General features: G+C 31.4%; 1 protein-coding gene across 4 annotated transcripts in view; it reads left to right on the top strand.

The window, feature by feature from the left end:
* The window catches only part of TMEM135 (transmembrane protein 135), a 255,840-nt gene that overhangs the window by 23,298 nt on the left and 218,574 nt on the right, over positions 1-13,968 (top strand). For 2 of the 4 annotated variants that reach the window (XM_081282558.1, XM_081282557.1), the window contains 2 exons: positions 2,845-2,972; positions 5,611-5,703. In XM_081282558.1, coding sequence (XP_081138684.1) covers positions 2,845-2,972; positions 5,611-5,703 — 221 coding nt within the window. Of the gene's footprint in view, positions 1-2,844; positions 2,973-5,604; positions 5,704-13,968 lie in introns of those variants that run through there. The other 2 variants (XM_081282560.1, XM_081282559.1) reach the window with 2 other exon arrangements.

Below are 13,968 nucleotides of genomic sequence, written 5' to 3'. Positions count from 1 at the left end.
CCAGGGCCTTGTGCTTGTGAGACAAGTATTCTACCAACTGAGCTTTATCCCCAGCTTCACACTGAAGTTTACATATTTTTTTAGAATTTTTTTTAAGTTTGTCAATGGAACTTTATTTATTTATATGTGGTGCTGAGAATTGAACCCAGTGTCTCACACATGACAGACAAACTCTCTACCACTGAGCTACAACCCCAGTCACTATAGTTTAGATCTTGAATATTCCCCAAAGGTCCATGATTTTAAGGCTTGGTCCTCAGTCTAGGTTGCTATTTTGAGGTAGAAGACCTTTTAGTAGGGGAAGTCTAGTGAAAGGAATTTAGATTATTGGCCATGTACCTTTGAATGGGATTATTAGGTCTCTAGCCACTGCCTGTCTTTCTCAAGAAGTGAGCAGTTTCTTCTGTTACATGTTCCTACCCCAGGCCCCAAAGCAATGGAGCAAACTGACCATGGATTGAAACTGTAAGCCAGAATAAACTTTTCTTCCTTATAAGTTATTTATTTCAGACATTTTATCATAGTAATGGAAAGCTGACTAATACAGATTACCTCTCCACTTATGTACATCTTCTTTTATTTCTCTCATTAGTGTTGTGTATTTTCAGCATACAAATGCTATAAATGTGTTGGAAGATTTGTACCCAAGTATTTCATGTTTTTGAGGAGTTATAAATGTCATATTTATGTGTATGTGTTCATTGCTCTTACATAAAAATGCTATTGATTTTTGGATGTTTTATCTTGTATCCTATGATCTGTAATTACTTGAATATATAACTCTGCCAGTTTCTGTCCATTGTTAAGTCTAAAATAAAGAGACATTGCATTTGAAATCCTGAAGATAAAAGAAACTGAGGCAATGGCTGAGGATAACGGAGGAATTAAAAATGACACCAACATTTTATTCCTATTTGGGATAGGGAATTCAGAAATAAAAATGCATTTGGGAAATACAATGAATTGTCCTTTGGACTCTTTGATTCTTTTGGTGTTCATTGAATATCTATACTGACATGCCCAGTACACATTTAAAGTATGGATTTAAATTTTAGGGGACAGGTTAGGAATTCCTACATTCAGATGATAGGTGATACTATGGGAGAGAGCACATGTAGAATGAATATAGAGACTTGATGGCAAATTGCTAAGAAAGAATAGGCTTTAGGTAGATAATTGAGAAATGAAAAGAATGCACTTTCATAGAAACTTCTCACCTGTTAATCTACCTGTCAAGATTCATATTAAAAGTCCAGTTAAAACTTCCTGACATTATCACTTGCCCTTCCCAACTTCCTCCTGTATGTCTCTTCTTCTAACATTTCCCATATTGCCATATTTTAGGTTATTATATATGTTTTTGTTGCTATCAAAATTTTATATTCCTTGAAAACAAGGATTAAGACTTATTCACCATTGTTTTCCATATGTTGAATTAAAATAGGAGGGGGTCAGTTTCAGAGACTTCAAGGGGGTCATCATAAGAACTTAGAAGAGGCCATTAGATTTGTTGATCACTGACCTTAGGGAAAGTGTTATCTCCAGAAAGATAGGGAGTGAATGGAGAGTTTTCTTGTGCTGCAGTCATTTTTGCCTTTTTTTTTTTACACCTCTTCAGTCATTCCCTGATCCTGTTCTAATACTCATTCCTTTGATATACTGTTTCATTGTGGTAAAAAGGTATTCCTTCTCATGACTTGTGAGAATTCTATTCTTCTAAATCCAGCTTATGTCCCCCTTTCCATGAAACTTCTGCCTACTTTATATTAAATTCACTTTGCTAAATTTCTGTGGTACTTGTGAATTATATTCCTAATACTTAATCATTCTTAAATATCTATAATCCACATTTTGAGCATATTGTGATTTATTTTGTTTTATTTTTTATAACATTAAAAGTGTGATCAATAACTAAATATCATCTTTTTATTTTGATATATTGTTAGGGAAATTAGCCATTAAAATAATTCATAAATAAATAATAGTTAAATAATTAAAATTCAAAGTTTTCAATTTAATTTTAAAAGCTATGTCATAAAGCCTGAGAGGTTGATTTTTTTTGAGATTGCATTCATTTTATTGAGTTTAATTTTGCAGTTATCTGCACAAGTAACTTGAAGCACACCATGAGTTTGTGGGCTCAGATATATTTCAGACGAAGTTTTCTCCTCTTCGTCCTCCCTCTTTCCCCCAGCACTTTGGTGTATTTGGTGTATAATAAAAGATTATTGTCATAATCTTCTGCAATTCTCTGTCTAGGTATTATTCTTTCTGTATTCTAGGGTCATGTGGTGCTTACCTGTGTTATTCTTATATTCTTAGTAATGGTTTATTTGATGGTTTTACATGGGCCCCAGGAAGCCAGAAATTATTAACTTTGTTAATTTTGTATTTCTATCATTTTTCCCTTATAATAGTGATGTTTGAATAGCTGAATAATTTCTTTTTCTGTTTTCTATCCTTAAAATTTTCTAATAATGGTAGCCTGATAAAGTCTGTAATGTAGTTTTGTTATAGCATCCGATTTTATTAGAATTTTAGTTTTTTTTCCATTTAAATGTGTATTTCACTTTTCAGTTTAAAACTGTCTTTAATGCTTCTCAATTTATGAAATATGTTCATTACATGATCCAAGTTGTAATTTCTTGGTGTGTATTTTATCCTTAGTAAATTCAAGTATCTCCTTTCTGTCCTTGAAATTATATTTTTATAAAGGAGCAAGTACAATGCCATAGTTTTTACTTTTATTTTTAAATACATGTTTTATTCAGTAGCTCCACATAAGAGCTAATTTAAGCTAATAATAGTTGTTTGGATTAAACAAAAAAGCCTTTCTCTTTCCAGATTGCAGCAATTCTCCGGAAACGAAAATTAGACTATTATTTGTACAAACTACTCCCTGAGATCCTACAATCCGCTTCATTTCTGACTGCTAATGGGGCCTTGTATATTACTTTCTTTTGCACTTTAAGGTTGGTACTCATAATCACCACTAGATATTAATATAAACTCTGTTGTTGAACTGGAAACAAACAGATATTTATATAACCATTGTGTAGGTCACTGCTTTTATTTTTATTTTTAAACCTGTGAAATGACTTTTGTTTCAAAGATAGTTTATAAACAGAAGCTGCTGGGCACAGTGGAGCTTCCTGTAATCCCAAGGCTCTGGAGGCTGAGGTGGAGAATTTGGAGTTCAAAGGCAGCCTCAGCAAAAGCCTAAGGTCCTAAGTAACTCAGTGAGACCCTATCTCTAAATAAAATAGAAAAATAGGTCTGGGATGTGGCTCTGTGGTTGAGTGCCCCTGTGTTCAATATCTGGTATCCCCCTCCCCACCCAAAACAAAAACCAAAAACCAAAACCCAAAAAACCAGGAGCTGTGGGCTTCTTGGCCTCAAGATATTACATACATTTCAAATTATTAGCATGATTATATAACAAAAATACTTTTGTATATTATATATTTTCTGAGTTCTGTTTTAATTTCAATTTGTTGATCGGAATTTCTTAGCTCTTTAGTTTCATAAATCATGAATTCAAAGTGACCGTGATATAGGTTAGGGCTATCTGTAGTGAACAAACTTCAAAAGGAATACAAAATACATGTGTTTATGAAAAGAAAAAGTTAACTCCTGATATAGCCTACTGCTGGAACGTTTGGTTCTGATTCAGTTTTGTAGCATTACCTGTGCTTCATGCTTTATACATTATAGATGCAGATAGAATTTAGTCTTTTGAGTGCTGTGACAAACCTAACATATTTATTACATACTTACTTTTTATCTTTTCCACCACACTGAGTGTTAAAAATAAACTAATTTTTTATTTGTCAAGTTGTTGCCCAAAGTAGTTCTATATATTTTAACTGCAATTAAATATTTAATTTTCAAGTATCTTTTATAGACTTTTCCTCAATGTATTAGTATTTGTAAACTTTTAGATGATGAAGAAAATAATTGGTGGTGTTTTCATACTGTTAAGCAAATCATGTCTTTAAATTGACATGAAAATCTATGTAAGGAATTTTCTTCATCATGTGGTCTCTGTAAAGTTTCAAAGACTTGTTAAAGCTCTAAAATAAAGTTATAAATAATAAGATTTTAAAAATTGCACCAAGTTGCTATTGCAGCATATTTCTTTATGTTCTGTGAACCTGTTTGGTTAAGTTATAGAATCATAAAATATTTATACTTAATAATTATTTGTGTGATATATTATAATTAACTATTATTAAGGTAACATCCGTGGTCTTCCTATAACTGATTCAATGAATTTATTTTAATTTTCCCTTAGATTTTATATTCAATAAGTCCTTTGTGGATTTTATATTGGAGGGAAAACAACCTCTAGTGTTCTCAGGCAGGTTTGTGTTGTCCATTTTAGAAATACCCAGGTTAAGTATTTACGGTAGTTTTTCCAGTCCTTAAGATCTGAGCTTCATCTGTTGTTTTTTTGTTAAATTTTTTTTGTAGTTGTAGATGGACAGAATGCCTTTATTTTATTTGTTTATTTTTATGTGGTGCTAAGGATCAAACCCAGTGCCTCACACATGCTAGGCAAGCGCTGTGCCACTGAACTATAGCCATAGCCCTTGTCCGTCATTTTTAATACTAATCTCTCTCTTTTTTTTCCTATCGTGCATCATTTATCAATTGGTCCACTTTGTTCGGATGATTTCTGATAATTTGTACATATTACTTTCCCTTTCTCAGAAACATTTTTTTTTTTTTAGAGAGAGAGTGAGGGAGAGAGGGAGAGAGAGAGAGAATTTTAATATTTATTTTTTAGTTTTCGGCGGACACATCTTTGTTTGTATGTGGTGCTGAGGATTGAACCCCGGCCGCACGCATGCCAGGCGAGGGCGCTACAGCTTGAGCCATATCCCCAGCCCAGAAACATTGTTTTTAAGGAAGAAGAGTCTTCCTAATGTCTCCAGATTTCTGTGTTTTTTTTTTTTTTTAACCTCTTTAAAAACTCAAGCAGCTGATGGTCATATATAAAGTTCAGGGCACTATTCTAATACTTTGAGTTCCTCCTGTGTGCCCTGTGTGATGCTGAGAAATATCTTAAGTAGTCCTCACAATAGCTGTAATGAGACAGGTAGTATTATCATTCCTACATGATAAATAAAAAACCCAGAAGATTTGCATAGCCAGTAGGTTTACATTGAAAGAATGCCTGAATAAACATGATTGACTAAATTATTAGAAGGAAATTAGGTTAGAAGACTAGCAAATCCATTAGTTTGGTATTGCAGTGGCCTTTATAAAAGGTGTTGAAAGACTTAACCAAGACAGGGACTGTAGGTTGGAGAGAAATTTGAGAGATGAATTGTATATGCAGTAATTTAAGGGCATGATTTAGTATATTGGGTAAGGGAAATAGGAAGCTGAAAATGACTCTAAGTGTCAAACATAACACATGGTTAATTGTTGATGCCACTTGGAAAAATAAAAGAGGAAGAACAAGTTTGCAGGGTTAGGGAAGAGAGACAATGAGTTTGGTTTTGGATATGCTGATTTGAAGTATAGAGGGTAGACTGAGAAGGGAAACTTGACTGAAATAACCAACTAGGAATTTCATACAAAAATTCCAAATTTGAATTTCAGGAAGATACTTGGAAAATTCTACTCATGGACTCCTGGCTTTGGTGCCGCTTTACCAGCATCTTATATGGCCATTCTAATTGAAAGAAAAAGCAGGTAAAATTCTACATATCTACTGCATATTTAATAGAACTGATTACCCATTCTCTACTTCAACTAGAGTTATTATTTTTTTGCTTATCTCTTATTATAGTCCATGAATGAGCAAGATTTTCAGACATATTTTTTCAATTCTGCAGGTACTTGAATAAAAATTAATTTTATATTATTATTTTTATTATAAGTTTATAAAATATAAAGTTTGATATTTAGAGCAATAATACTCATTTGCTTCTCTTTTACTAAAACATTAGAGGCTTCTATAATATGGCCTACCTAAAACATGGTATATGCAAATTCATAAATGATTTTTTTCTATAGCTATAATACCATTATTACACCTAACAAAATTAATAATAGCTTTCTATTATCATCTAGATCTATACTTTGTTTTAGGATCATTGAATGATCTTTGTTATATGAATTATTATTATTTTTAAGGCATCCTGGCATGAAAAAGTATTTTAATTTTTCATGAACTTGGAATTTTCTTTGTGAATTAATAAGATTTGTACTGAATGCTACAAATATATAATCTGTTCAATCATTTAGTTGAAATTAAAGTTTTTGTAGAAGAGACTGTCATCACATGAGTAATTATTTTGTTGTTGAGAAATTATCCACCTTTGTTCCAGGGAATCAAATGGGATCATGTGTTTAAACTTTTTAATTTATAAAGATGGTTACTGTAGTCATTGATTCCATTTTAAGAATATGAATAGATCTCAGATAACCAAATATTTACTTAAATCACCTAAAGCCATTCTTACTGCACTTTTGTAAATGTAATGTTATCTAAATTTTTGCAGTTCTCTGGTTTATCAGAATACTTATGGATTTGTTAGATTTACTAAGTTCAAAGAGATGGTGGATGTTATAGCCTCTGAAAAACCAAGTCGGCAACATCAGGAAAAAAAATCCTTTATCTTAGAGGACAGTATAGGGTGGTAGCTAAAGTGTGGATCTGGAGCTGTACTGTGTGGTTTTGGCAGTCTGGATGTGCCACCTAATTTGTCACCTCTTTGGCTTATTCCTTACCTGAAAAATGGAAATAGTGGTAATGGATTTGTTAGGTTGTTTAGATAATTGTGTTAATATGTGTAGTTTTACACTTCATTTAGAATGGTACCTGCACTTAGTTAAGTATTATATATGTGTTAAGTATTATAATTTTGTTCCCCTCTAAGTAATAAAAGTTCTTCTGGTGATTGTAACTTCCTGATAATTTCAAAACATGAATGTTGGTTTTGAAAATATATGCTAAAAATTTGTGTCACTCATATCAAACTTTAAAAATCCTTTAAATGAAGTGTGCTATGATTTACTTACTTTTAGTGCTTAAATGATCACTTTTGTAGTTATGTGCTTACTTTTCAACAGAAACTCTTTGTAACCATTAACTAGAGTCAACATTTAACATTTGACCATTTTCACTTTATTTGTATGTGAATATAGGTTTATGTATGTAGGTTTTTTTTTTTTTTTTGTGTGTGTGTGCAACATGTAGAAGCATGTTGTAGGAATCACCCTGCTTTAATTCTAAATACTTTGGCATGTGTCTCCTAAAACAAGGATATTTTGCATAATTATAACATTATCACACATAAGAAAATTAATAATTATTGCTTAATGCCAACCAGTTCATATTGTCCTAAAATGGCTTTTATCACTCTTCTTTGAATCAAATTGTAGTCAAAATTTATGTATATTGTTATATTTTCAACTACTTTTTCTACTTAATTTTTCTTCATAGAATTGATTTATTGAAGTGATCAGGCAGTTGACTCGTTGTATATAATACATTTTTAGTTTCATCTGAGTTGTATTCTCATGGAATAATTGGTTCATTTATTTAGTGAATTTTCTGTAAACTTGAAACTTGGTCTAAAACCTTGATTAGATTCAAATTAAACATTCTTGATAAGAGTATACTTTGTAGATGATGCTGAGGTCATCAAAAGGTTCATTTATAACTCCATGGTTCTAAGTTGAATATGTGATGAAGGTGGTGATTATCACATATTTCTAATACATTGATTATTTGTGGTGAATTAGATTCATGGATTTGTAGGAATACATCAGTATTTGTGAGATCAGCTATTAGTTGTGTGTGTGTGCATATTGTTTATCATGCTTGGATATTATATTTACTTCATAAGATATATCATCTTCTTTCTCTTTCTTTGTTCTGGAGTAGTTTAAGTAGCAATGAATTTTCTGGCCTTTGAATGTTCCTGTTAAATCTCTTGGGCACGGTGGTTCTTTTAGGTGGTAGTTCCTAGAAAAAGTTGTAAGTTTCCTCTATGGAAATTGTTCTGTTTAAACTTTCACCTCACACAATAAAGGACTTCAGCAACTTTCTCCAAGAGCCAGAATTATCTATTTTTTAAAAAAATATTAAATTTTCAGAAATTTTTCATTTTAAAAGATTTTGATATTTATTTACGTGAAGTTGAATAAAGTCTGTTATGACTTGACTGAATTATCTCTTTTCTATTTTTTTCAACTTATTTTATATAATTCTGCCATTCTTATTTTTATTAAGTTAGTAATTTGTTGATATTCTTTCCCAGTGAATTATTTTGTTTATTAATTCTAGGTTTTTTTTGTTTGAACCCCTGAACTGGGGATTAAATCCAGGTCCTCATGCATGCTAGTCAAGTGCTCTACCACTGAGCTACCCCCAGCTCTCTTTTGGTGTTCTAATTCAATTCTTGTTTATATTGTATTTTCCTTTTACTTTATTTTTGCTACTTTGCTTTTTTTATAACTTTTTTAGTATAATGCTATTTGTTTTTTGTTTCATTTTTTTCCATATTTTTAAATTTGTGTATTACAGTTATACATAATGGTGAAATTTGTTGTTACATATTCGTACATGTACATAATATGAGAATATAGTTTGGCCAGTGTCACTCCCCTGCATCCCCCTTCCCTCCGCACTTTCCACTTCTTGGTCCCTTTGATTTCCTTGAAATCCACCCCCACCTTTCTTTTCCTTTTTCCTCTCTAGCTTCCCAATTTCTCTCTAGCTTTCATGCATGAGAGAAAACATATGACTCTTAACCTTCTGAGTTTGGTATATTTTGCTTAATATAATGGTCTCTAGTTCAATCCATTTTCCTACAAATGACATAATTTCATTTTTTTAAATTGCTGAATAAAATTACATTGTATATATATGCATATATGTATATATATGTATATATATACACATACCATGTTTTCTTCATCCATCCATCTGTTGATGGACACCTAGACTGATTCTATATTTTGGCTATTGTGAATTGTGCTATCAACACTGGGTATGAATATATCACTGTATTGTGATTACTTTAAATCTTGATGATAAATACCAAAGTGTGGTATAGTTGGGTCAATGGTGGTTACATGTGTAGTCTTTGAGGAACATCCATACTGGTTTTCATAGTAATTTAACTAATTTACACCAACAGTGTAAATGTGTTCCTTTTTCTTGACATCCTCTTCAGCATTTATTATTATTTATATCCTTGATGACTGTCATTCTGACTGATATGAAATGAAATCTCAGTGTAGTTTTGATTTGCATTTCCCTAATAACTAATGATGTTGAACATTTTTTCATATATTTATTGGCCATTTGTATTTCTTTTGTGAACTGTTTAATTCATTTGTCCATTTATTAATTGAGTTATTTTTTTTTTGGCAAAAAGTTTTTGGAACTCTTTCTGTATTCTAGATATTAATCCTCTGTTAGAAGAGTAGCTAACAAAGATTTTCTTCCATTCTGTAGGTTGTCTTTTCATATTCCCAGTTGTTTCCAATTGCAGATCTTTTTAATTTGATGCTGTCTCATATATTAATTCTTGGCATTATTTCCTGAGCTTTAAGGTTAATAGTGAGAAAGTTGTTGCTTGTGTGTATATGCTGGAGTGTTGACCTTATGTTTTCTTCTAGGAATTTGTTTTCAGTTTTTAAGTTATATTACTATTAGTATTTAAGGCTCTGAATTTTCTTCTGATGTATGCTTTAATTGTGTCCCATAGATTCTTATATGTAGAATATTCATTATCATCATTTTCTGGAAATCTGACAATTTTAGTTTGTGTTTCTCCTTTGATATAAGAATCATTTTGTAATAAGTGAATTTGTTATCAATTTCTAGTTTTAATGCCTTCTTACCTGAGAATATTATTTATGATATTTTCTCTTTATGGAACTTTATAATAAAGTTTTCTTTGTTGCATAATTTATGCCCAGTTTTTGTGACTGTTTTATGAATGCTTGAAAAATAGTGCATTGTCTATTATTAGGGTTCAAAAGTTCTTAAAAAATTGTCATAAGATCTATACTATTATGTTATTTTGGTCATATCTTCATGCTAGTTTGTTGCTGTGAGCAAAATATCTGACAAGATCAACGTAGAGGAGGAAAAAATTATTTTGGCTTATGTTTTCAGAGGTTCAGTCCATGGAAAACTAACTCCATACCTCTGGGCCAGGGGTGAGACAGCACATTATGGCAGGAGGGTATGGCAGAGAAAAGCAGCTCAGAACATGGCAACCAGGAAGTAGAGAGAGTGCTCTGGCTCACCAGGGACAAAGCATAAACCTCAAGGGCATGCCCTCAGTGACCTACTTTTTTCTAGCCACAACCTACCTATCTATACTTATCATCAGATTAATCTGTATGAGTAAATTAATTAATTAATCAGAGCTAGGTCATAGCTCTCATAATCTAATCATTTTACTTCTGAACATTCTTGCATTGTCTTACACGTGGGCTTTTGGGAACTCCTCTTATCTAAACCACAATACTTCATTTGGTGATAGAATCTCTAGCAGTAAGAAAAAAAAAGGTTTTTGATTTAATGCCTTTTAGCAAAAATTTATGATTTTTTTTTATCAAGATCACAACGCTTGCTTTCTTTTTGCTAGCATTTGCTTAGGATGCCTTTATGTTTATGAAAGAATTTGTTTTGTTTCTTTCACATACATCATGAAGTTGGGTTTTATTTGATGAAGCAATCTGAAGATCTTTTTATTTAAATATTTAGCTAAGCCCAGTTATATTTACTAATACCATTGATATAATTCACTGATACAACTAACATGTTTGGTTTTAGTTCTGTTACATTATTATATGTTATCTTTACTATGTCATTATGTGGTCTGTTTTTAACTTTTAATCTTGAAATGACTATTCATTTATACAGGTTGCACAAGTAATACAATAGAACTTGAACTCTTTACCCATATTCTTTTTAATGATCACATCTTACATAGCCATAGTATAATATAAAATGAGGTTGACATTACTATCCTGTACTATAGTATTTATTAATTATTCACCACTTTTACATGCATTCATATCATTTGTGTATGTGTATAATTCTATGTAGTTTCTCTTCATGTATGATTTGTTTTACCATCACGACTGTAGATAAACCTGTTTCATCATCACAAAATATGTTTCTTGTTCTGGCCCTTTGGAATTTCAACCCTTTTCTCCAATTTCTGCTTTCTACTTCTATATTTATGTTATTTTCAGGAAATTAGAAAGTTATATAAATGAAGTATGGAAAGTATAACCTTGTTTACATAGAACTTTTTTTTAAACTAAGTATCATGCATGTGTACTGGAATTTGTTTAAATATTTATCTATTTTTTTATTCTTTTGTTGATTATGTTGTGGTGTAATTTTTAAGAAACCACTACAAATGCAAAGATTCACCCCTGTTTTCTTTTAAAAGTTTGTAGTTTTAGCTTTTAGATGTAGTTCTTTCATCCATTTGAGTTAATTTTTACATAGGATGTGTGGTAGGGAAAAAATTTCATTTTCCACATTTTTTGCTACTACACATAGACACCATGGATTTTCATGTGTCCATCTAAGGTGTTAACTGTATCATTAGTTATTTCTTTTTATTGCTAAGTAATATTCCATTATGTGAGTGTACTGGAATTTGTTTAAACATTTACCCTTTTAGGGACATCTGTGTTGTTTATTTTTTATTTTTTTGGCTGTTTATCCACGAACATGTTACAACTTCCTAATTTATTTAAATCCTTATTTCTTTCATCTGTCTTTATAATGTGTAGAACATATCTTCTGTATGTTTGTTAGCATTTTGGGGAACAATTGCAAATGGTATTATTATTATTTTTGTAGTAACTTAACTGAGTCATATATTCATATTTCATTCATTCTTTTTTAAAATATACACAATTCACTTGTTTTAATAGAGTTACAAAATTGCTCAACCATCAGTACAATTTTAGAAATTTTCTTCACCCCCAAAAGAAACTTGTTTAGCTATCACCTCCTAAGCATCATTTATTTCTCACTCCCACCTAGCATTAGGCTATCAGTAATCAATTTTATGTGTTTATATGTTTGTCTATTCTGGTTTTTTCATATAAAAGGAATCATATAGTATGTGATCATTGGCAACTGGCTTCTCTTCCTTAGGATAATGACTTTAAGAGTCAAAGATGTTATATAAATCATTATTTCATTGCTTTTTATTCCAACTAATAATCCATTATATGACTATTCCACATTTTACTTATATGTTTAGTAAGTGATGGAAATTTGGATTGTTCCTACTTCTTGGTTATGAATAATGCTATTATGAATATTTTTATATACCTATTTTTTGTGGATATAGTATTTTCATTTCTCTGTGATGTACTGAATTGTGGAATTACTGGCTTATATGGTAATTCTCTTCAACCTTTTGAGAAACTGCCAAAGTGTTTACTAAAGTGATTACAGATTTTTTATTTCTTCTAACAGTGTATAAAGTGTCCAATTTCTCCACTTCCTGGCCAGCACTTGTAGGATATGTTTTCCAATTATAGTCATCGAAGTGAGTGTGAAGTGTTCTCTCATTATGGCTTTCATTTGCATTTCCAGGTTACCAAAGGTATTGAGCATATTTTCTTGCACCTTTTGGCTATCTGCATGTTCTCTTTGGAGAAGTGTCTGTTCATATCTTGTGCTCATTTGTAAATTGAGTTTTCTTTTAATTATTAAGATTATTTTTTGTTTTTCTTTTGTATATTGGGGATCAAACTCAGGTCTTTGGGCATACTAGGTATGCACTCTACTACTGAGCTGTATTCCCAGCTTTTGTAAGTGTTCTTTAGATATTCTAGATATAGTCCCTTCTGGATATATAATTTGCAAATGTTTTTTCATGGTAAGTGTGTTTGTCTTCTCAATTTCATGACAATGTTCTTCAAAGTGTTTTAATTTTTGCAAAGTCAGTTTATTTTTTATTCTTTTGTCTATTTTGTTTTTGGTGTCATGTTTAAGAAACCACTACAAATATAAAAAGATTTATCCCTGTTTTCTTTTAAAAGTTTTATAGTTTTAGCTTTTAGATGTAGTTCTTTCATCCATTTGAGTGAATTTTTACATATGATGTGTGGTAGGGGAGTATTATGCTTTAAATTTCATTTTCCACATGTTTGTTGCTACTATATATAGACACCACAATTTTCATGTTTCTGTCCTGATTCTTGCAACCTTGTTCAGCGTATGTTTTTGTTTCTGTTTTTCTTTAGTACTGGGAATTGAACCCAGGGCCTTCCATATGTTATGCGAATGTGCTACCACTGAGCTACATCCCCAGCTCTGATCTCCCTTATTAGTTGGGAGATTTTGGTACATTTTTTGAGATTTTTCTATATAGGCAGTTATGTTACCTGTGAATGGAAAAGTTTTTATTTTTATTTTTCCAGTCTATATGTCCTTTATTTCTTTATCTTGCTTTATTGTATTGCTACATTTTTGTCTTGCTACATTTTTGTCTTGCTTTTGATATTGGGGAAGGCCCTCCATCTTTTACTCACAATCCTCCTGTCTCAGCCTCTTGAGCTGCTAGGATTTCAGGCCCACTGGGATCACAGGTATGTACCACTTGCCCGGCCCCTGTCTTTCACTATTAAACGTAATGTTAGTTGTACAATACTTTTTTAGGTGTGCCTTATCAGGTTTAGAAAGTTCACACTTATTTCTAATTTGCTGAGAATGTTTATCATGAATAGGTATAGTACTTTGTTAATTGTCTTTTCTGCATCAGTTGATATGGTCATGTCATTTTTCTTTTTAGGCCAGATTTGTTGATAATGTTTTCTATAGCTGGGTTTCCCAACCTTGGCACTATTGACACCTTTTAGTACATACAGATAATTTTTTATCGGAAGGCTGTCTAATGCTTTATGCCATACATAACTCTGCATTCTTTCAAAGTTGAGACAACTAAAAATATC

Source organism: Spermophilus citellus (genome assembly GCF_964194105.1).
Source record: "Spermophilus citellus genome assembly, chromosome: 2".
NCBI lineage: Eukaryota > Metazoa > Chordata > Mammalia > Rodentia > Sciuridae > Spermophilus > Spermophilus citellus.
Note: the sequence above shows the minus strand (reverse complement) of the source record. Positions and strands in the feature narration are given on the sequence as shown.